Here is a 24,219-nt window from a genome sequence, read left to right as displayed (position 1 = left end):
TGAAGAAATAGCCAGTTGCGTGTGGACTTGTCCTTTTCATGAATGCAGGCTTGTTTTGTAGTTGAGCATTTTCATTTCTATATTATAAAAACCCATGTTATGATGTCACCAGCTGAATTGGGAAAGCGGACCAAAATCGGGGGCAGGCCTTTCATTGTTGTGAAACATAGTATTTTTCCATTTAAATATATATTGGGAAATGATTTTATTTATTCTTCTTGATGTATTTTGTGTTTAAGACTAGCTGCTGTGAAAAGAGAGTTGAAAGTAAAGGAAGTGCACTTACAAGATGCTGCAAGAAGGCGTCTTCTGCAGTCTCAGCAAGATCAGCGTGAAATGGAGCTAAGAAGACTGGATGATGAAATTGAGAGAAAGGTTTATTATTCTTAGTTCTCATACATTATCTCCATTAACTCTCATTTAAATGTAACGAACACCTTCAAGTTAAATATTATTCCTAGAGTTCACAAGGGATACTAAATAGTCCCTTTAGTGTCATGTAATTCCCCCCCACCACCACCCCCAGCTATTCTTATTCTCTTTTATATTTCATTAATGGTTAAATATTTTAGAAATGCCAGGAAAATGAGTAAAGTTGACGAGTGTCCTTGATGACTTTCTTTTAGAGAAGTATCAATTGACCATGAAGTTAATTGTGAAGGGAAATGCTCCTTTTTAATATAAAAATTTACACATCGCCAGTCTAAAAAGATTTCCATTATAAAATATATGGAGTTAAAATGGACCTTCTCCACTCTTCTCTCATTTCATCCCCAGAGATAAATTATTTTAAAATGGTTATATATCTTTCTCTTTTTTTATGGTTGCATAATATTCCATTATATGGACATGTCATAGTTTACTTAACTAATCCTTTGCTGTTGGACATTTAGGTTGTTTGCAGTATTCTGCTGTACGAAACACTGCTAGATTGTACATTCTCGGTACAAATCTTTGAGTAGTTGCACACATATTTTTGTTGAATAAATTCCAAGGTATGCCAGATTGTCCTCCAAAAATGAATCCACTTAGGTATTTTAAGAATATAAGAGTACCGGGCTTGGGGCTTCCCTGGTGGCGCAGTGGTTGAGAATCTGCCTGCTAATGCAGGGGACACGGGTTCGAGCCCTGGTCTGGGAAGATCCCACATGCCACGGAGCAGCTGGGCCCGTGAGCCACAATTGCTGAGCCTGCGCGTCTGGAGCCTGTGCCCCGCGACGGGAGGGGCCATGATAGAGAAAGGCCCGCGCACCGCGATGAAGAGCGGTCCCCGCACCGCGATGAAGAGTGGCCCCCGCTTGCCGCAACTGGAGAAAGCCCTCGCACGAACTGAAGACCCAACATAGCCAAAAATAAATAAATAAATAAATAAATAAATAAATAAGAAAATCCTTTAAAAAAAAAAAAAAAGAGTACCGGGCTTCCCTGGTGGCGCAGTGGTTGAGAATCTGCCTGCCAGTGCAGGCGACACGGGTTCGAGCCCTGGTCTGGGAGGATCCCACATGCCGCGGAGCAACTGGGCCCGTGAGCCACAACTACTGAGCCTGCGCGTCTGGAGCCTGTGCTCCGCAACAAGAGAGGCCGCGATAGCGAGAGGCCCGCGCACCGCGATGAAGAGTGGCCCCCACTTGCCACAACTAGAGAAAGCCCTCGCACAGAAACGAAGACCCAACACAGCCATAAATAAATAAATAAAAATTAAAAACCTTTAAAAAAAAAAAAAGAATATAAGAGTACCGATACCCTAGTCAATTTGGAGTGCATCAGTCTTAATATTTGCCAGTCTGATAGGTGATAGGTGAAAAATGGTTTTGTTTTCTGGTTTTTTTTTGTTTTTTTGCTAGTGATGTTAACTGTCTCTTCATTTATTTATCTTCATTTGTAGAACTAAAAATTGCATATCTAAATCGTTTCTCCATTTTTCTACCAAGTTACTCTTTTTCTTACCAATTTACACAGGCTCTTTTATCATTTGGGGCAGCAGTGTCCAATAGAAATATGATGTGAGCCACATGGGTAATTTTAAGTTTTCTAATGCCACGTTAAAAAGTAAGAAGAAACAGGTGAAATTAATAATATTTAACTCAGTATATTTGAAATTATCTTTGCAGTATGTAATTAGTATACATTGTCATTGAGATGTTTTACCTTTTGTTTGTACTAAGTCTTTGAAATCTAGTAATCAGTTTGTACTTGTAGCACACCTCAATTAGGACTAATCACATTTTAAGTGACCCAACAGTTATATGTGGCTATAGTGGTTGCCTCACAGCATAGGGTCAGGGCATTAATCCTTTTGTCTGTTGAGAATGTTTTGCTCAGTCTGTGTTTGACTCTAAGAATGTTTGCAGTGTCTTTTTTTCATCATGTAAAATATTTTAATTTTTGGATAACCAGCTTCATTAGTTTTTTATGACTTCTAGGTTTTCTGTCATATTTATTAACCTTCCCATTTAAGGTTATATTACCACTTATGCCTATTTTCTTCTAGTTCTGTAGTTTTCTGTTGTTTTTTTAATCTTTATCTTTTTAATTATTTATTTATTTATGGCTGCGTTGGGTCTTCGTTCCTGCGCACGGGCTTTCTCTAGTTGTGGCGAGCGGGGGCTACTCTTCATTGCGGTGCGCAGGCTTCTCATTGCGGTGGCTTCTCTTGTTGTGGAGCATGGGCTCTAGGCGCGCAGGCTTCAGTAGTTGTGGCATGCGAGCTCAGTAGTTGTGGCTCGCGGGCTCTAGAGCTTGGGCTCAGTAGTTGCGGCACACAGGCTTAGTTGCTCCACGGCATGTGGGATCTTCCCGGACCAGGGCTCGAACCCGTGTCCCCTGCATTGGCAGGCGGATTCTTAACCACTGTGCCACAGGGAAGTCCCTAAGGGTCAGCAGATTGTTGTGTGCCAGCAAATCTGACCCACCACCTGTTTTGTAAGGCTCGTGAGTTACAATGGTTTTAACGTTTTCAGTGGTTAAAAAAAAATCGGAATCAAAGAATAATAATACATGACATGAAAATTAAATTTTTTAAAACATATGAAATTCAAATTTCAGTGACCATAAATACAGTTTTATTGGAAAACGGTCACACTTATTTGTTTACATATTTCTTTGGCTGCTTTCACACTACAATGGCAGAGGTGAATAGCTGACACAAACTACGTCCCACAAAGCCTAAAGTATTTAACTCTGAGACCCTTTACAGGAAAAGTTTGCCAGCCCCTGATGTGTCTGAAAATTGAATGTAAGGAATGAGTTAGGAACCAAGCTTACTTCTTTCCAAAGGCAAGTCAATTTTCCCAGCAGCATTTGTTGAATATTAGCAGTCATTTTGCCAGCTGATGGTTATTAAATGTTCAGTTCCCTTATAAACTTGATCTCCTTTGCTGTCTATTCCTAAGCCAGTACCACACTGTTTGAATAACACCTGTGTAATGTTTTACTAATTAGTAGGCCTAATTACCACAATTAGTGTGCCTTTTAAAGAGTTTTCTTCAGTATTCTCAAATGTTTATCATTTCAAATAGACTGAAAATTTTCTCTCTCCCTCTCTCTCTCTGAATCCCCCCATCCTGTTGGAATTTTTTTTAGGATTGCATTGAATTTGTAAACTAATTAAGGAGTTTCAAACTTGCTTTTGATAAAGTAGTAAATATTTAAATTTTTCTTAAGATTTTCATTCATCTATATTAATAATCTATTATCTCTTTTATAGCATGAGATAATACTTTGTTTTGTTTAAAGCCAATTAATTTTAAATTGATTTTTTAAATCCATGATTTCTTTTAACTATCTCATCTAGTAAATGAGGTTGATAATTCATTATTCTAGAAAATCTATGTTCTTCTCCAAAAGTAATTCAGGCTTAGAACTCTTTTTTTTTTTTTTTTTAAGATTTATTTATTGATTAGCTGATTGATTGCTATGTTGGGTCTTCGTTTCTGTGCTAGGGCTTTCTCGAGTTGCGGCAAGCGGGGGCCACTCTTCATCGCGGTGCGCGGACCTCTCACTATCACGGCCTCTCTTGTTGCGGAGCACAGGCTCCAGACGCGCAGGCTCAGTAGTTGTGGCTCACGGGCCTAGTTGCTCCGTGGCATGTGGGATCTTCCCAGACCAGGGCTTGAACCCGTGTCCCCTGCATTAGCAGGCAGATTCTCAACCACTGCACCACCAAGGAAGCCCAGAACTCTATCTCTTTATTCCAAACCCCTCTGAGATAGTGGAAGGTAGTTTTTTGGTGAAAGAATCCTGCCAAGTCCTTTCAGTGGCACGATCTGGCCTCTGCCTCCCCTTCCAGCCTCCTGCCCTTCCATCTCCCTGGTCTGATCATGAGCTCTGACCCTGCTAAATAGCAGAAGCTTCTCTACTCACCGTTCAGGCCCCAGCAGGAAAGACTGCTTGAGTCCAAAGTGACATGTACAAGTGACACAGACATCTGTTAGTAGCAAGCAAAGTTGATCTGTTTTGCTCTGGTACATAGCTGTTTGTATCTCTGAAAATTCATGAGCAAAAGAGCTTCTGTAATTGAAATTCCTAAAAAGCATTATTTGCTATGCCAAACGTCTCCTTCACCTCTTAGCATTATAACTACTCTTGCTTCATCAACTCAAGTGTCCCCACCTTTGAGCTAACTGCTTTCTCAGGAACCTCTTTAAGTTGAACTGGTTTTCAGTCCGTGGTTTTTTTACTCCTTGGATGCATGTCCTTGCACATTCCACTATATTCTCATTTTTACTGTTTGTTTCTCTGATTATATGTATTTGATAGTTTGTCTACAATATCTAACATTTTGCCTTAGGCATGTAAGTAGTAATGCAATCATTAACCGTTTACTGGTTGGATGAAATGATTAGGTTAGATGCCTCATGGGTTATAGTTTGTTTTGTTTTGTTCTGAAACACATATCATGTTATTCTCACTCCTAAAGAATGAGCATTTTAGGCAGCCAAGTATTTAAGACAGTTCCCCGGAGTCTCTATCTAAAGAGTTCCTGATCCAAATCCTCTAGTGTATAGGAGTGAAAAGCTCCCAAGTAATCAAATTTTGAGAAAGGTGAACTTTAAATTGGCTAAATCCAAGCAGGGCACATACAGGTTGAACAGTCCACAGTAAATTTTAACTTGAAATTACTAGTTGCCAAACCGAATTTAGAAAAGTATAGAAGTTTAATCAAAAAGAACATTAAATAAATGTTATGTCGAATAAGATAAAACATTTTATATTTTTATCCACTGTGAATTTAAATTGCTCAAGTTTTTCTAACTCATAATATGGCTAATGTAATATGGAAAGAACTGCCATCTGTTCTCCCAGTCTGGGCAGATGAGCATATGGTAATTGTGTTTTCTTTTTTAGAAAATTATGCTTAACTTTAACTCAGACATTATTTCTAGATTCCACAGTGAATGTTAATAGATTGGCAATTACTCTGGTTTCAAAAACCCAATACCTATTATTTTAAATGCATTTAGCGGGTTGTTCATATTACAAGATTACTAAATCTATTAAACAAAAAATATTTTTGTAAATTATTTTTGGTATTCATAGTTTGTTATTTGGCCGTAGGTACATATGAGAGATCGAGAAATTGCTGCCACAGCCAAAGACCTAGAAATGAGACGTCTGGAACTCGAACCACAAAAAAGACTTTATGAGAAGGTATAAATCAACAATTGCCAATATAAGAAAAGCAGAGTTTGTACGAACTCTTTTTAGACAATTTATTCAAGGTTTTTTAATGTTCATTTTATTTGTTTTTTTTCAAGAAGAGTATAGTGTTATCCAGGATTGTAAGGTAGCCAGAATGTCTGAATGCACAGTTTGTTGTAATTCTTTAATTCATGTTTCTCTTAACAACTTAGTCTAGTGTCTGAAGCACCAGATGTAAGCCCCAGATTTTGCCTCAGGATCTTTTACTAACTTACTAAGTTTTCTTGTATCTGTGTAATAGTGACTGCAAAATTAACCCAGTACTTCACAAAGATCCTACAAGGTTAAGTCAGATAAGAACTGTATAGCACTCTAAATTTAAATCTTCTGGAATCAAATCAGTAAGTACCTACTTTAGCATGTATAATTCAGTTTCCAAGACACTGGAAAAGGAAACTTTGTTACTGCTGTAGATATCTTTTGTTGGGGAAAAGCATTATGTTACTCATTTATTTAATGTTGAAACCATGTTTTCACTTCCTTCAGCCCTCTTAAAGTCAGACTGAGTTTGAAATTAGTGATAATTACAAATATGTAACAGGTAACATGCATATGATTGTTTGTTGCTCACATTAAATAAGATTTAAAACATAGCATCCATTCATAACTACAACACTTTAAGTTTCTACACTGAACTTTTTCTAAATCTGAGCCCCAGGAATTTACACTAAGTCTCCTATGATTTTGAATTAGAATTCATTCATTTGAACTAAGCTTGAGGTTATTTTTTACTATCTTTTCTGCGGGGGAGGTGGAGTGGTGGCCCTGGGGGCATGATTTCAGAATTAACAGAAAATTGGCAAGAAAAATACTAAAAATTTCAAAGTGTTTTTCTCTCAGATTCTCAAATACTAACATTTTGCTAAATTTGCATTATCCTTCTCTTTCTGTCTATACACACACACATTTTTTTCCTGAGCTGTTCGAGTAAGTTGCAGACATGATGCTCTTTTACCCCTGAATACTTCATTGTATATTTTCTACAAGGAATCCTTATTACATAATCACAGTACAATTATCAAAATCAGCAAATTAATATATTATTCTCTGTTGTATGAACCGTATTCACATTTTATCAGTTCTCCTAAAAATGTGTTTTATAGCAAAAGAAAATCTAAGCTAATCCATTTGTTTTAGTTGTCATGTCTCCTCATTCTCCTTTAAGTTGGAACCATTCCTGAGTCTTGTCTTTATATTTTATGACATTTATACTTTTGAAGTGTATAGGCCAGATATATTGTAGAATGTTCCTCAATTAGCATTTGTTGTTTACCTGATGACTAATATCAAGCATCTTTTCATATGTTCATTGTCCATTTTTATATCTTCTTTGGAGATCATGTGGTTAATGTCTGTTTAAAGCATGTAGGGCCATACTTTCTTGTTTTTTGTTATATCGTGTAATTTTTTGTTGAAAACTAGCTATTTTAAGTAATAGGACATTTCTGGAAACCACATTCTCTTCTCTCCCCAGGGTTTCTTGTTGTTTCTTTGCTTAGTGACTTATCTGAATTATTCTGTAAAGTATTCTTTGTCATGCATAGCCACTGAAGTCTCTACTCAGGTAGCCTGGTGACTAGACAGAGATTTCCTTAGATCCCTTGAACCAGTAAAAACCTCTAGTCTTTGCCGAGAGGCACCGTGTGCATCATGTTCGGGCACACTTTCAAAGCTCAGTTAGATAGTTTACAACTCTCTTAGATTTCACTTCCTAATTTTGCAAAACCTCAGTTCACCAGAGCTGAGCGCTTAGGACCTCCTCAGGTCTGAGCATTCACACAGCCCTTGGCACGTGCACATTTTTACACATGCACACGGCCTTCTAAAGTCCCAGGAATCTGTTGGAGCATTTCAAAGCCCCCTATAGGTATCTGATTCCCCAGCTTTTCCTACAAAGCTTTTTGATTGGCCCGTTGTTTGCTCTGTGATCCACTGCCTTGGACAGTCACAATGTTCAACAGTTTCCCCTGATTGTTTCCAGCAGACATCCCCAGGGAGAAGGCTATAGGTGAGTTATGAGTCAGGTCAAATGAAAACAGCCTTGAAAGTGGGGTCTTCCAAGTCAGATGATGACAGTTCTCTGGGAATGGGAGTTAGAAGGACCTCAACTCCATTTTGTCCCCTCTATCAGCTGCCAGGCTAATGATTTTCAAAGCTAATGGCAGAGCTTAGGGGTGGCATGGAATAGGAATAATGCAAGTTTAAAATGCCATAAAGTTCGTCTTTCTTACTAAGATTCAGCCATTTTCATGAATAAATGCTCCCCAGATTGCTGTAAGCCTTCAGTTAATTTCCAGAGTTCTGAAGAAGTTTGTTTTGCCAGTGATCTCAGTGCTTTTATAGATGAATTTTCAGAGGTCCTTACTCTTATTTCCATTGATGTCACCACTGTTTGCTTTTTACTTTGAAAATTAGATGATTACAGTTTTGGTATCCTGAAAAAGAGCAAAGACGTTTTTGTGTTCCAGCATCATTATTATATGGATTGGTGATTTTTTTTTTTTTTTTTTTTTTACAAATGATTTCTTTAACAGAATCTCTCTAGAAATCAAGAAGCTATTGCAAAAGAAATGAGAGAAGATGCAGATGCCTATAAACGAAAAGTGGATCTTGAAGAACACATGTTTCATAGACCGATAGGAACAGATCAAACTCAGAACCAAAAAACTCAGAAGGTAAAAATATGATAAATTTAGTGTATCTACAGAAGGAGGAATTACCATCTGCCATTCTTTTAAAAGGAGGAATTTAATATTGAACTCTGTAAAGTTAATTTGTTTCTTTGCTTCAGTTATCACAGTTCCTAGAAACTCACATTATTTTATTTAGAGGTTACTTACTTCACTGACAGCCATATACATGTGTCTTTTATACTCTGAGAATTTCAAGACTTGGAAGAAAATACAAAGGAAATAACTTTATAAATTTTAGTGCCCTACATTGTTAAGTCTCCGAAATTATCCCTGAGTGGATTAGTTGCAAAACATCATGTCTCTGCCTGGTATAAAAGCCAGCATTTCCAAAGTGTATTCTGTAGAATATCAATAACTAGTATTAAGTAAAATGGGGATGACAAGTATTGAAAATGCTGTCTTAAAGTTAGGTTTTTTCCATGCCAGATTTGAGGATGTGGCACATTGTGAATCTTTAAGAAATTTTCTTAAACTTATTTTATAGAATTTCTTGTGGAGTATCCTTTCAGAAATGCTGGTTTAAATGAATGGAAATAGAATTTGGGGGCTTCAGGACAGAACTTTGTCTATTATCCCTTTAACGAAATGTTAAATGGGTCTGTGGCAGGGCCTGGCCCAGTTCCAAAAGCCAGGAATAGTGTAAGATTTCCCTACCTTCTGTTCTGTCCCTTGGCTTCCCCCCTCAGAATATCCCCTCCCCCCTTTTTTTTCCTTATAGGCTTTTGTCCAGTCTGTAAGAATAGGTTCTTCTGACTCCTTTTCAAAGGACTGAAACATGGGAATTGTTTAATTCCACCCATCCCTTAGCCTAGAAGTTCTCAACCTTGGCTATACATTAGAACCACTTGAAGAGCTTTCTAGAAGTACCAATATCCAGCTGATAAAGAGATTGATTTAGTTGGTTTGTGGTGGAGCCTGGACATCAGTTTGTTTTAAACACTGAGGTGATTCTAATATGCAACCAGGGTTGTGAACATCTGTCCTGGACACTTGGATACATTGAATGGACATACCATATTTTATGTAGTCTAATCTTGTTTCTGAAATTTACGAATTTTTCTTAGTTAATTGAAGAAAATTTGGCAAAAGCTGAACAAGCATGTCTAAATACTGACTGGCGAATTCAAGCTTTACATAAACAAAGATGCGATGATCTACACCGAAATGAATGTTACCAGGAAGTAGCCAAACTGCTTCGGAAAAACAGAAAGAAAGAAATGGAAGTATTAAATGCAGTGATGGAGGGGGAAGCTAAAAAGGTAAGAATGGTGTTACAAACTTCTTGTTATTAATCATTTAAATCTTGAAATAGTACATAATCAAATGGCAATAGCATCAAACCACATAATTTGTGTTTGAAAAGATCTTAAAGATGATCTAATTTTAATAGGTAGTGCTCAGAGAAGTCCAATGTTGATGCCACCTAAGAATGACTAAGTGTCTTTCTCAGTTACATTAGTGTCTCAACTTCCCAACCTCGTGGATTTGTTCTAGCTGATTGTATAGTATTACTACTTTAATTTACCTAATTTTTTATACTAGCAACGTAAAAGACTGAACAGTTAGGAATTATATGTAGCTACTAGTAACAAAAACCAAAATAACAGTAACTATAAGCAAGATAGAAGTATTTTTCTTTTTCACGTGAAAAGTCTGGAGATGGGCAGTCCACGGTTGGTATCCTGGCTCCAAGGTCATCAGAAAAACTGCCCCCTTCAACCTTTCTGCACTATTTCCTGGAGTATGTCTTTCATTCTCAAGGATATCTTACCATCCATTAATTTTAAAAACTCAATCCCATAAGATTTGAGATCTGAAATGTATTGAAATGAATTGTCATTTCAGTGACAGTTGGGACCTGTATGGCACTCTGAGGAATTGAGTGGTAGGGACATCAGAAGTGCCTCTGCTTTCAAGGTTCTTCAACAGCCTTGAGCCAAGACAGGCACCCAAATTCCCTAATACCAAATAAATCCTACGTGCCTTGGAAATATAAAGTAGAGGAAACAAAAGGGGCTACTTCACTATAGGAACTTGCATTAGCACAATTTTTATGTGATTTTTTTTTCATTTATTTGAATTTAGTGGGAGGAAGCTGAAGAAGAAGACTTTCATTTGAAATCAGAAAAGAAAGCTGCTGCTCTTTCAGATGCATCTAGAAGGTGGTTGCTAGAGAATGAGACACATGATGCTTTAGAAAATGCTCAACATCCGTACCATAAAGGTGAGCATCGTGAATGCTTCTCTCTCCCTTCATGGTGTTACACATTGATTCATTAACTGTGGTCTCTTAGCATGGATAAATCCTTGAGATGTATTTTGGCACTTTTAGCCAAATTATTGCTCAGCTAAAAGGTAATCACTAGTTACCACTTTTTGGTCAGGAAGAGTGGGATGAGGAGGTGGGGCTGTTTAAAAAAAAAAAAACTCCAAGAAAAATTTCTCAACCATCCTGTAGAATTGTTTTATTCCATGGTCCTTGGCATCCCCTTAATGTACTAGACTATGATTTGTTCCCAAAGTGCTATTTCTAGTTAATTTTAGTAAAAATGTGTGCTTTGCCAATAGCTGGTCCTCAGAACAACAGTTTATTAAAGTAACACAAGGAAACTTATTATAGGATCTAATCAAACATTAGGTTTTGGTGCAAGGCTTACAGTGGCATTCAATGAAAAATCAAAATTTTAATTTAAAATTCTTGGGAATTCCCTGGCAGTCCAGTGGTTAGGACTCAGTGCTTTCACTGCCGTGGCCCGGGTTCAATCCCTGGTTGGGGAACTAAGATCCCACAAGCCCCATGGCACAGCCAAAATAATAATAATAATTTAAAATTCTAAAATAGAGTACAGATACAGGGAACTTCTGTTTTACTATATCTTGTATTGTTTCAGTCTTTTATAAAATGTATGTATTACTTTTTAAAATAACAGCCTTACTAATATGTAATTCACATGCCATACCGTTCACCTATTAAAAATATACAATTCAATAGTATTATATTACCATATATTTTAAAATGTATTCAGAGTTGTGCAGCCATCACCACGATCGATTTTAGAACATTTTCACACCCCCAAATAAACCCCATGTCCATTTGCAGTCATTCCTCATTTCCTGTCACTCCCCCCAGACCTTGGCGACCACTAATCTACCCCTGTTTCTGTAGATTTGCCTATTCAGGAAATTTCATATAAATGGAATCATATGCTACATGGTCCTTTGTGTCTGACTTCTTTCACTAGCATAATGTTTTGAGGTTCAACCATGTTGTAGCATATATCAGTACTTCACTCCTTTTTAATGCAGGATAATATTCCATTGTATGAGTATTCCACATTTTATTTATCCGTTCATCAATTGATAGACATTTGGGTTGTGTCCGCTTTTGGGCTTTTATGACTAATGCTCTGTGCATTACCTTTGTAATTACTTTTGTAGTGCACAAATTGAAAAGCAAAAATAGAGGTTAGGTGCTATCATCATTTAATTAGGCTGCTTTTGAAACCCCTCATTACCTCTCACGCTTTTGGGTTTAGGTCCCAAATAGCGCCCGGAGCCCTTGGGGGAAGTGGGGAGCAGAATGTCACAAATTAAACGTTTAAAACCTGCTTACAGAAGACACAAACCACTGGAGCTGCCACTTCTCCCTACCCTGTCACACTTACCCCAACATTAGAAAGAAAAGAAATTTGAGACTTTTGGAGAACCTACAAATTTAGAAATTGAAAAAGGAAAGAAACTGCAAAAAGCTCCCCGCATCCGTAGTCTTCCTACATGTTGGCCCTTCCGCCTCCATGGTGTCTTCCTCCCATGCCATCTACGTTTTTTCAACGTTCCTAAATTTCACCAATGAGAGATAGTTTGGTTAATAATCATTCATTTTTCAAAAGGCAAATGTGTAAGGATTTGATCATTGCCTTAATCAGGGTGTATAAATTAAATCCATGTCATTTAATCCTAAAACTGGAGGATAATCAGCTATAATTAGGAAAATGGCATATTGATTGGAAGTGCTCAGCATTGGTTTGTCACTCAGAGCCTAGAAGCGAGGCACCAGGAAGTAGGAAACAGATGAGTGTGCCAATGACAGATCGTTTATTTAAATTTGTGCCTAATGTCAATCTTTATTAACAATGGGGAGGAATTCTTATTGTTTCCCAGAAAATAGAACCTTCTGGACAATCTGAATGACCCTCGCTGCCCCTAAAATCCCAGGCCCATAAACTTAAACTGAAGCTGAATAGTGAGTGATGTCTTATATTAGTCCACATTTTTAATGGGCAAAGGATTTGAACAGACAGTTCTTCCAAAGAAGATATACCATGACCAATACACATATGAAAAGATGTTCAGCTTAAATTAATCATTAGGGAAAGACAAATCAAAACCACATGGGAAAACATTAAAATTAAAAATATATATACAGTGAGAGACAACTTCACGATCAGTAGCATGGATGTAATCCACTAACAAGTGTGGGCGAGAATCAGAGGAATTGGAACAGTGCTGGTGGGAATGTGACATGGTGCAGCCACTTTGGGAAACAGTCTGGCAGTTCCTCAAAAGGTTAAATGTAGAGAGACTGTATGACCCAGCAGTTCCACTCCTAGGTATATACCCAAGAGAACTGAAAACATATCCCTACAAAAACTTGTACATTGAATGCTCACAGCATCATTATTCATAATAGCCAAAAAGTAGAAACAACCCAAATATCCATCAAATGAGGAATGGATAAACAAAATATGGTATATCCATACAATGGAATTTTAGCGATAAAAAGGAATTAACTACTGATTCATGCTACACAATGGATGAACCTTGAAAACCTTATGCTAAGTTAAAGAAGCTAGACCAAAAGGCCACATGTTATATGATTCTATTCATGAAATGTCCAGAATAGGCAAACCTGTAGAGGCAGAAGGGGGTTAGTGGTTTGTGGGTGGGAGGGGTAGGGGAGTGGGCCACTGGTGGGTAAGACGTTTATTTGGGGGATGATGAAAATGTTCTAGAATTAGTGGTGATGATGATACAACTCTAAGTATACTAAAAACACTGAACTGTACCCTTTAAAGGGGTGAATTTTGTGGTATGTGAATTATCTCAGTGAAACTTATTTTTTTAATGACATTCGTAAATGCTGGTTGCCAGGTAGGGCCACTGGACCAGGTTTTAAAGTGACTGGGCCTTGAAGAAAGGGAAGAGCTTAGAGCAACTGGAGGACATTTCAGGGAGGGAGGATTTCACGGCGCAGGAGCCCGGGCTGGACGTCAGGAACACCGGGTTCTAGTCCCAGCCTCAGGGTAAACGAAGACAGAGTTTAAATAATCTTAGCCAGAGTCGGTAAGCTGTGTACCTCTGGTTAGTTTATTTACCCACTTGTGTTTCATTTGTGCCTATTAAGAAATGTTTACTGGTCTTCAATTTCCTCATTTGTAAAATGAGAAGATTATAGACTAGGCGATTTTAAATTTTGTTACAGTTCTAACGTTATATTACACCATTTTCTAACCACTTACAGTCTGTGGGTCTCTCTGAGGATCTCTCCCAGAAACATGCACATACACGTACACACACACACAGCACTTTCCCATAATCATTTTTGTGGATTCCCCAACCAAACGCCTCCATGAACTCCTTGCATGAGACAGAACTTGTTAAAAGTAATTAATCAGTGGCAGAGACTTGCCTGTCGTGGTGATTCAGGTTGGGCCGGCTGGAGCAGAGAGCTTCTGTACAAGGATGGTTAAAGATACCACTGAAGGAGGTAGGTGATGGGGCCCTTCAGTGCCAGGCTGAGCAGTGGCTTCATCCTGTTCACGAGCCTGGCTGCAGAGCAGAATGGCCTGCAGAAGACGGAGTGCCCGGCGTGCCTCCTGGGCAACGAACGTGGTTAGGGAAAGGAAGGAAATTTAGTTTGTACCTTTTTGTTCCTTTTGAATTTTGTGAGGTCCAGGTAATACCACTTCAGTAAATAAATACTAATTTTAAATAATAAGAATCACTTTTGGGGCTTTAAAATAAATACATTAAATGAAGGAAAAAAGCAAGTTGCAGTGCAAAAAAGTATAGAAAAAAGAACTTTCACTTTTTACTGTACTATTTATATGTTCAAATTTGTTACAGTTAGCCAGTGACTGGCAATTTTTTGATACATTACAAATTTAAAAAAAAATGCATAGTCAGGACCTCACATTTAATTCCGTAGATTTAAAACAAAGGGAAAGGGCTTCCCTGGTGGTGCAGTGGTTAAGAATCCGCCTGCCAATGCAGGGGACATGGGTTCGAGCCCTGGTCCAGGAAGATCCCACATGCCACAGAACAACTAAGCCCATGTGCCACAACTACTGAGCCTGCGCTCCAGAGCCCGTGCTCCACAACAAGAGAAGCCACCGCAATGAGGAGCCCGCACACCGCAACCAAGAGTGGCCCCCGCTCGCCGCAACTAGAGAAAGCCCACGTGCAGCAACGAAGACCCAATGCAGCCAAAAGTAAATAAATAATTTAAAAAAACAACCGGAAAGCTAGATTTTTGTTTTAAAGTTTCACAGGTGAATCTGCTCAGCAGTGTTTGAAACGTTGCTATAAGCAAAGGGGGGGGAACCATTGGCTGTCTGATATTTACAAGACGGCATTTAATTCATCCTCCCTAACAGCCGTGGGCAGGATGGATTTAAGAGGACAGATGAGAGACAAGGAACTGTGAGATCTCAGATTTGGAAGGATTTGATATGTGAGTCATCTCTGCAACATTGCAATAGTGCTTATCCAGCCTATGCCAGAACACTAATAGAGCTGGTGAGCTCGTTACCTCATTCCATTTTCTGCCAGTATTTTATTTAAAAGTTGCTTCTTCCTTATGTAAAGCTGAACCTGCTTTTCTTTTTGTAAACCCTCTCATTAAAAACTGTTCTCTGGTCAGAATGGCCATCAAAAAAGTCTACAAATAAATGCTGGAGGTGTAGAGAAAAGGGAACCTTCCTACACTGTTGGTGGGAATGTAGATTGGTGCAGCCACTATGGAGAACAGTATGGAGGTTCCTTAAAAAACTAAAAAGAGAATTACCATATGGCCCAGCAATTCCATTCCTGGGCATATATCCAGAAAAGACGAAAACTCTAATTCGAAAAAATACGTGCACCCTAATGTTCATTACAGCACTATTCACAATAGCCAAGACATGGAAACAACCTAAATGTTCATCAACTAATGAATGGATAAAGAAGATGTAATACATATATACAATGGAATACTACTCAGCCTTAAAAAAGAATGAAATAATAATGCCATTTCCAACATGGATGGACCTAGAGATTATCATACTAAGTGAAGTAAGCCAGACAGAGAAAGATAAATCATATGATATCACTTATATGTAGAATCTTAAAAAATGATACAAGTTAACTTATTTATGAAACAAACAGACTCACAGACATAGAAAACAAACTTGTGGTTACCAAAGGGGAAAAGGGGGGAGAGGGATAAATTAGGAGTATGGGATTAACAGATACACGCTACTATATATAAAATAGATAAACAACAGGGACTTACTGTATAGCACAGAGAACTATATTCAGTATCTTGTAATAAGCTAGAATACAGAAGAATCTGAAAAAGAATACATAAGTGAATCACTTTGCCATACACCTGAAACTAACACAACATTGTAAATCAACTACAATTTTAAAAAAAAACTATTCTCTGGAGCAATGCAGATTACGCTTACTACCATGATAGCCCTTCAAATGTTTTAAGATGACTCTTATATTCCATTCCCTGACACCAGTTCAAATTAATCATTTGGTAATTAGTCACATTATCTTAATGACTCATTGAGCTAAAACGATGAGTTAAAACCATTAGCTGAACACATATGTATGGAATCTAAAAAAAAAAAAAATGGTTCTGAAAAACCTAGGGGCAGGATAGGAATAAAGATGCAGATGTAGAGAATGGACTTGAGGACACAGGGAGGGGGAAGGGTAAGCTGGGATGAAGTGAGAGAGTGGCATGGACATATATACACTACCAAACGTAAAATAGATAGCTAGTGGGAAGCAACCACATAGCACAGGAAGATCAGCTCGGTGCTTTGTGACCACCTAGAGGGGTGGGATAGGGAGGGTGGGAGGGAGGGAGACGCAAGAGGGAGGAGATAGGGGAATATATGTATATGTATAGCTGATTCATTTTGTTATAAAGCAGGAACTAACAGCATTGTAAAGCAATTATACTCCAATAAAGATGTTAAAAAATAAATTAATTAATTTTAAAAAACACAAACAAAACACACACAAAACAAAAACCATTAGCTGAAGCTCTTGAGCCCAGGTGAAAGGCAGGCATCATCTTCATGAGTCAGTGTGACCCGAGCAGTCTGGACCTGACTCATGGAGGCTTGGATCCTGGTGATGGGAGTAGAAAGGAAGGGACATCCTAAGTGACATTAGGATGAAAAAATCAGAAAGACTCTGATGTCTTATTGGATGTAAAGCTGTAGGAGTTAGGAAACAGTACAATCACAGCTGAGGGGTGAGTATAAATTTTGAAGTGAGGGGAGTGATGTTAAAAAAAATAGGAGGCGGCACCGGTTAGGTGTGGAACACTGCCATGCTTCCTACTCTAGTAAGTCCAGGTAAAACTCGCCTATCGCTTGGGACGTCCCTGGTAGTCCAGTGGGTGAGACTCCATGCTCCCAATGCAGGGTTTCATCCCTGGTCAGGAACTAGATCCCGCATGCTGCAACTAAGACTCTGCATGCCGCAACTAAAGATCCCGCATGCTGCAACTAAAGATGCCATGTGGCGCAGCTAAGACCCAGCCCAGCCAAAATAAATAATGAAAATAAAAATATTTTTTAAAAAAACAGAACTTGCCTATCGCTGCTTCTGGTCCGCTGTATATTGTGATCAGGCCTTGCCTGGTTAAAGCTGGTAGTGATCAGCTCACAGTTGTTCTCAAGGAAGGTTTGCTAATCACATTTCATAGTCTCTCCCAACAGATGTTTGGGATCTCTATACTAACACCTGTATTTTTCAGTTGTTTGTTGGCTTTTTGTTGTAGCTAAAGGTGTTTTTAAAGTACTTCACCAAACCTTCAGCTCAGCTCTTAATTCTAACTGTACTTCCCTTGCCTATTGACTGGTGACAGCATTCTTCCCAGAAGAGAAAAGTAAGGGACTTTTTATCCTTGGCAATTCTAATTCACTAGGGACCGTCTGGAATTAATAATGGCTTTCTATCCACTCCCAAACATTCTATTTTTTCACTTTTATAACATAGTGCCCAGGTGCCAAGATGAATGGGTCGCCTCAAGCTGTTTGCCCAGAACCTCACAGTTAAAAGACATTTCTGAAATGGAGTCCTTGACACAGAGTAAGTCAACAAACAAGAAAGATGTCTTCTGTCATGTTCGATTTAGCAATATTTAAGCAAGATTGTGGCTTAAGTTATATTTGTAGCATGTTGAGACCATTTTCCCAGGGCATTGATCATGGAAATCCTAAAGTGGAGTCAGCAAGATTCTCAAGTTTCCAGCTGGGGAGAAAAACTGGGTCAGTTCGAACCCCAAGTAAAGAAAGCTTGCCAAATATCATTAGTGCGACTATTTCTCTAGCACCAGCACTGCTGCCCAAAACAGAGTTGGAGGCTCCAATAGAAGTCCGTCACTCACTAAATTAATGATATTCATGACTATTTTTTTACATCCTCGTGAAAAGAAAATCTCAGGATTAGTTTTCAAAGCTATTACATATTTGAATTTTCTCAACTCTTATTCTGGGCCGAGTTCCCTCCAACAACCATTGGAAACATGTGTCTGCTCTGGGCCCTGAGACGGACTGCGGGGCCAGCTCGCTCAGAACTGCTGAGGGCAAGTGGCTGCATGTTGATTAGTTGCCTTTTGATCCCTTGACTTAATTAACTGGAGGTTTTTGTTTATTTCTGGAAGAGATGGGATGGAAACATCTTACAGAAATGCAGTCACAGCATTAAGCCCATAAAGGAGCTAACAGTTTCCCCAGTAAAGTACTTGATTTGTTTTTAAAAGGAGGGGAGGGGACTGGAAACTCTGTTAGACTGTATTTCAACCAACTTTTTCAGTGAAACTGTCATATAAATGAAGCAGAATTTAACAATGTGTTTTGAGTTCTTTTAGAAGAACAGATTTGTATATAATGTCCCCAAAAGACCAGCTTTATAAGAAATATCCCTGATAACAAGTCATGAGTTCCAGTGTTGTATAAAATATCCTTGCTAACTCATACTCTTATGTGCATCTCTAAATTCTGTTTCAGGATGTGAATTAAACCAAAAGTCATGTGTAAGTCAAATGAAAGGACAGGAGATTCTCAACTGTTCTCTATTCTGACACGTCAGAACTTTTTAACTAGATAGTTCTAAATTTCAAAATCCAGTTGAGGACATTTGGCAGGTTTCTTATTTGGCAGCAAAATAAGAAAAGCATAAATGTTTTATTCCTTGGGGGAAAAACAGTTTTCAGAAATTGAAGCTATTTGAATATGTAACTAAGTTTCAGAGAAGTATATTTTTAAGATGCTTCTTTTTTGAATTCCAGTATTTACTAGCCCCTCTAAATCAATGTGAAATGACTGTTACACTTGGACACATCGTAATGCTCTCATCTTGATTCTGGACTCTCCCTGTGTTGGCCACTATAAAAAGCACTTGATTTATTTATTTAAGCTTTAGGAGAAGTGGTCATGGTGTACATTTCACAATATTAATTTTGGCACCTTGGAATTTTCTCATTACAATAAGCACCGTGGTGAAGAAACTTACTATTGCAAAGAACTCAAATTCTCCCTTAAACAAGCTTTCTTCCTAATTTAAAAGGTCATCTGTATTCCCAAATCAAAAAAAAAAAGCTAACCAAAAGCAGATAAGTTCTCTGATAGCATTCGTTCAATTCAACGAATAAATATTTGACTTGTACAATGGAACCACGTGGGCAGGTAATATGTTAGGCTTTTTGTTTAAGAAGTTTGGTTTTTAGAATATTCATTTCATTATTGATTTTTTGCAACGTATTTACCTTTAAACACTATACCATTGCTAAAATTAACTGTTGTTAATTTAAAATTTTGTTTTCAAGTTTCATTAAACCAAAGAAAAACACGTTGGGACACCATGGAATGGGATCTTATGGAGAGAGTGAGAAATCTCCGCCAGAGACTCGCCACCCAGGCTCGGAACAGATGTCAGACGCCTCATCTTTTGGCTACTTAGGAGGCTGGTCACCTTGAGAGGGTCAAAGAGCGAGATGCCTATTTTGCAATCAGTGACACTGATTTTCAGATTATTTATTTTAAATTCCTATAAAGATCAACCTTTTGTATGAAAATTATGTGCGTATAAAAATTATGTGTTCTCCTTAATTTTGGTGCTTTGTGACTTGTAAATGGCTTATTGTACTTTTCACAACAAAAAAAAATTTGAAGCTTTTAAAGCTTTGTATTAGGCCCTATCAGGTTGCAAGGACCAGCATAAACCTCAGGAACTTTAGTTGGTGAGGTTTTATTTTAAAGATGAACGGAGAAATAACACGACACCACCTCAACAGCTGTGCAGCCAGGACTGAGCCTGAACTCAGCGGCAGCGCCGGAGCACAAGCAGTGAGGAGAGGCCCACCTGACAGCCCCTCTGCCCCCAGCAGCTGGTCCTCCCCTCGTCAGCGATCCGCCGTACCAACAACAGCACCCGGGCCACTGTCTCCTCTTCTCCTGACGGCACTGGCTCAGCTCCACAACAGGGCTGCTCCCAGCTTCCTCATCTTGCCAAATTACTTCCCTGAACCCATTTCTAAAGGGAGAGTAGAAACAGCACATGGTCTTTGATGTAAAGATTAAATAAGATCATGTATATAAAGTTCCTGGTATGGTGCTTAACACACAGCACAGAGTACGTACGAGTGTTTTGTAGTTTTTTGTTTTTTGTTTTTTTTGGCACAAAGCATAACCTTATGGTAAGCCAAATGCTCTCTTTTGTCCAAAGTCCTAAAAGAATACCCCATTATAGGACTTCCCTGGTGGCGCAGTGGTTAAGAATCCGCCTGCCAATGCAGGGGACACGGGTTCGATCCCTGGTCCGGGAATATCCCACATGCTGCGGAGCAGCTAAGCCCGTGCACCACAGCTACTGAGCCTGCGCTCTAGAGCCCGCGTGCTTAGAGCCTGTGCTCCGCAACAAGAGAAGCCACTGCCATGGGAAGCCCACGCACCACAACTAGAGAAAGCCCGCGCACAGCTACAAAGACCCAACGCAGCCAAAAAAAAAAAAAAACACCTCAGATTACATCAGGAAAAACAAACAAAAAAAATACCCCATCATTATGCAAGGCATTGGTTTCCCAAGAGCACTTTCATCAGCCTCATTTTCTTTGTCAGTTTGTTAGAAGCATACCTTCATGGGCCAGGCTGGTGTGTGTATGTGGCAACAGAAAGTCACAGGATATAAAATATTTCCCGTGTGATGGCCACTTCGATGAGCTAGAAATTGCTCACCTAAAGTATTTGAATTCTAGGGACTCCCCTTGTGGTCCAGTGGGTAAGACACTGCCCTCCCAATGCTCGGGGCCCAGGCTCAATCCCTGGTCAGAGAACTAGATCCCACACACATGCCACAACTAAGAAGCCCACGTGCCAGAACTAAAGATCCCATGTGCTGCAACAAAGGATCCCGTCTGCTGCAACGAAGATCCCGTGCAGCCTAAATAAATAAATGAAAAAAAAAAATTTGAATTCTAAAATATTGTGATTCTGCCAGCCAGAATCAGCTATATATTGCCCGTTTTTGACCTCTACTTCAGGTCCTCTTTTACTAGAATTTACATCCATTCAGATTGGTTTTGCAAACTGCACGCACGTGTGCACACACACACACTCTCTTTTATAGTAGTATAATATTTTAAACTTTTTAAAAAAGTTTCCAAAAAAAAAAAAGTTTCCATCCATCCAGTGAAAGTGGGTTATGCATACTTTCAATCACATGTTCTTTTTTATTACATTCTTCCCTCCAGTTTTCCCTGAGCCTGCAAGTCTCCCAGCAGTAATCTTGATAAAGTCACTGGCTTAGCAGAGAGGCAGTTGGCTGAGTGTCATAAGTCACGTGGGATTGCTTGGCATTTCAGAGGTTATCACATTTAATGAAATCTGCGAAATACATTTCTGATCATCTCTTCCTGCTTCTTGACAGTATATCCTCAACCTGACCCCAATTTCTTTTTTTTGTTTGTTTGTTTTTTGTTTAATATTTGTTCATTTGGCTGCACTGGGTCTTAGTTGTGGCATGTGGGATCTAGTTTCCTAACCAGGGATCAAACCCGGGCCCCCTGCATTGGGAGCGCAGAGTCTTAGCCACTGGACCACCAAGGAAGTCCCCCAATTTCTTTATAATATAAATCCTCTGGGAATTGAATGAAGGTTGAGCTTGGCTAAAATTCTTCCCACCGTGACTACATTCACACAGCTTTTCTCCAGTACTCCCTTGAGTTAGTTGGAGAAGAGCAGTTCCTAAATGCCTTTTCATATTTATCACATTCATAAGGTTTCTTTCTGGTTGGATAAATGTGGGGCTTCAGCTAAATCCCTCTCCACATTGACTCCACTTAAAGAGTCTCCAGTATGAATTCAATGGTGTTGAATAAGTTACTGACTTGGTTAAAGGCCTTCTCACACATTCACAAGGTTTTTCTCTGGTATGAATTCTCTGATGTCAAGCAAGATTTGAATATTTGCTCAAGGCCTTCCCACTGTGACTCCACTCGACCATTACAGCAGTAATGATGACTACAAGGACTGCCAAAGTGTTCGTCTATTAATGTGGGTGCACTTAACACAGATTCTTTATGTTTAATCTCAGATCAGTCTGGGTCCAAACAGGAGATAAACCACGTAATTTGAACAAGAGAAGTTTAATGTAAAGAGTAAACTATGATAGGGCAGTAACTATAAAAATGCTAAAGGGTGCCTAGGGCTGAGGGAGAGTACCCAAGGAAGGACAAACTCGGAAGGAGGTCCCTCCCTCCTCAAGGCTCAGGTTCAGACCGCACTGGCCAGCAGAGGGGTTGGTGGGCTGCCTAGGCCAGAGCTGGCCCACCTGCACAGGCAGCAGGAAGGAAGTGGCCAGGGTGCAGGCAATCCAAGGCTGCCAAGTGAAAGCTCGTTAGGAAGTCAGGCCCCCGAGTGTTACCATAGCCATGTGTGGCCCGGTTGGGCCATGTTGGGAAGGGGAGGGTCACGGTGAGACAGGCTGGGACCTGGGACCCTTCGCTGCAGTGCTTGCACCTAGGCAAATGTCTCCTTGATCGACAAAATACAAAGAAACTATAAGGGACTAAAAATAACTGTGTGCATGGGCAGTTGGGGCAAATTATGGACAAGATACAAAAGGACCAAAACACCCAACTTCCACTTCTAAAGAGCCAGAAGCAAAAGCAGGGTGTCAGGAGCAAAAAGCAGCATACTGAGCACGTCCCCTGCACTCAACACGACCAGAGAGGTGGGCAGACACCTAAGCCACCCCTCTGGTCTGGCCCCGGGACCCACCCCTACCTTCACCCAGATAAGGAACGAGCTCCCTCCCCCAGCTTGGGGAGTGAGCAAGGGAACGTGTTACTTGTTTTCACTCCCACCTGCTGCAGCAGGGGCCCCAATAAAGGCTTGCCTGAATTTTTTGTCTGGCCTCTTATCAATTTCTATTAAGGAAGGCCAAGAACCCTGGTCGGTAACAACGCGGAACCACCCCCTGGGGCACAGGCAAACCAAGGCCAGAAGCCAGGCGCTCAGAGCGTGTCGGGGCTGCTGCTGGCATTAGAAGTGAACATGCCATGCCCATGTTGGGAGGACCACAGTGAAGTGGTCCTCAGGCTGGGCTGTGAAGTCACTAAGAGGTTGTGTGCTCTGGGCACACGGCTGGCACAGAGCACCACTGGGTGTCCCCACACACTCCGACCACTGAGGGACCACGAAGCAGGAACTATCAATAGAATAAAGAAAACAGCACATCTGAGCTAGAAAGAGAAGCCCCATTCCTCCTGCAGTGTCCTCCTGCGCCCTCTACTGACAGCCTAACACCGTGCACACCATAAGGAGAAAGGCTTGAAGGGTCTCACCTGTTTTTGCAGAGCAGGCACTGAAGAGTGAATTTGGAGCTCAGGGGCCATAAATTGATCACAGGCACTCTTGTGCAATTGAAAGTGGCTCTAACAGTTTACTTGGTTGGTTGGCAGAAACGTGGACTCAATGTTGGCCTGTTTAATTACACAGAGATGCCAGGATATCCCTGATGTGATGTAGACGCAGGTGTGATGTAGATGAAGGCATAGGAAGGCTTGGGAAGGTATGAACGCAGGAGTGGATTTATCATGTATGAACTTCTCACTTTCTTCCCAGCTACATGCTCAGCCCCAAAGACACTCCCTTCTTAAGGCATTGAGTGAAGGGAGTATCTGCAAATTTGAAAAACTCTGTGGCGAGAGACGCCCGTCAATATGCTTCCTGATTTCAGTGGGGATGATGGGATTTCATGCAGCAGAGGCCAACTGTTAGTGGTTTAACTACCAAAGACAACCATTTACAGCTGCGGGCAGCAGAGAAGAAGTATTAAGGGATTCTTGGCTATCAGTAATTGATTATGTTTTCCCTAAGAAAGAAATAGGTAGGCAGCCTACTAAAATGTTGCTTGATATATGTAACAGGAAATCTTAAGATCTGGTGGCCCCAAACCTGACTTGAGTCACTGTTACTGAACCAAACTTGGGTCCACTCACCTGCATGCAGTTAAGCCAATCTACCAACACTGGGTCACA

General features: G+C 39.8%; 1 protein-coding gene across 8 annotated transcripts in view; it reads left to right on the top strand.

Annotated features, from left to right (window-relative positions):
- The window catches only part of TBC1D31 (TBC1 domain family member 31), a 67,073-nt gene extending 46,768 nt beyond the window's left edge, over positions 1-20,305 (top strand). For 7 of the 8 annotated variants that reach the window (XM_007188848.3, XM_057532299.1, XM_057532298.1 and 4 more), the window contains 7 exons: positions 240-375; positions 5,557-5,649; positions 8,235-8,375; positions 9,458-9,652; positions 10,479-10,617; positions 17,676-17,768; positions 19,507-20,305. In XM_007188848.3, coding sequence (XP_007188910.2) covers positions 240-375; positions 5,557-5,649; positions 8,235-8,375; positions 9,458-9,652; positions 10,479-10,617; positions 17,676-17,768; positions 19,507-19,640 — 931 coding nt within the window. In that variant the 3' untranslated portion in view covers positions 19,641-20,305. The remainder of the gene's footprint in view (positions 1-239; positions 376-5,556; positions 5,650-8,234; positions 8,376-9,457; positions 9,653-10,478; positions 10,618-17,675; positions 17,769-19,506) is intronic. The other variant, XM_057532297.1, reaches the window with a different exon arrangement.
- Positions 20,306-24,219: the final 3,914 nt, after the last annotated feature.

The sequence above is a fragment of the Balaenoptera acutorostrata genome, chromosome 17 (assembly GCF_949987535.1).
Source record: "Balaenoptera acutorostrata chromosome 17, mBalAcu1.1, whole genome shotgun sequence".
In the NCBI taxonomy this organism is placed as follows: domain Eukaryota; kingdom Metazoa; phylum Chordata; class Mammalia; order Artiodactyla; family Balaenopteridae; genus Balaenoptera; species Balaenoptera acutorostrata.
Note: the sequence above shows the minus strand (reverse complement) of the source record. Positions and strands in the feature narration are given on the sequence as shown.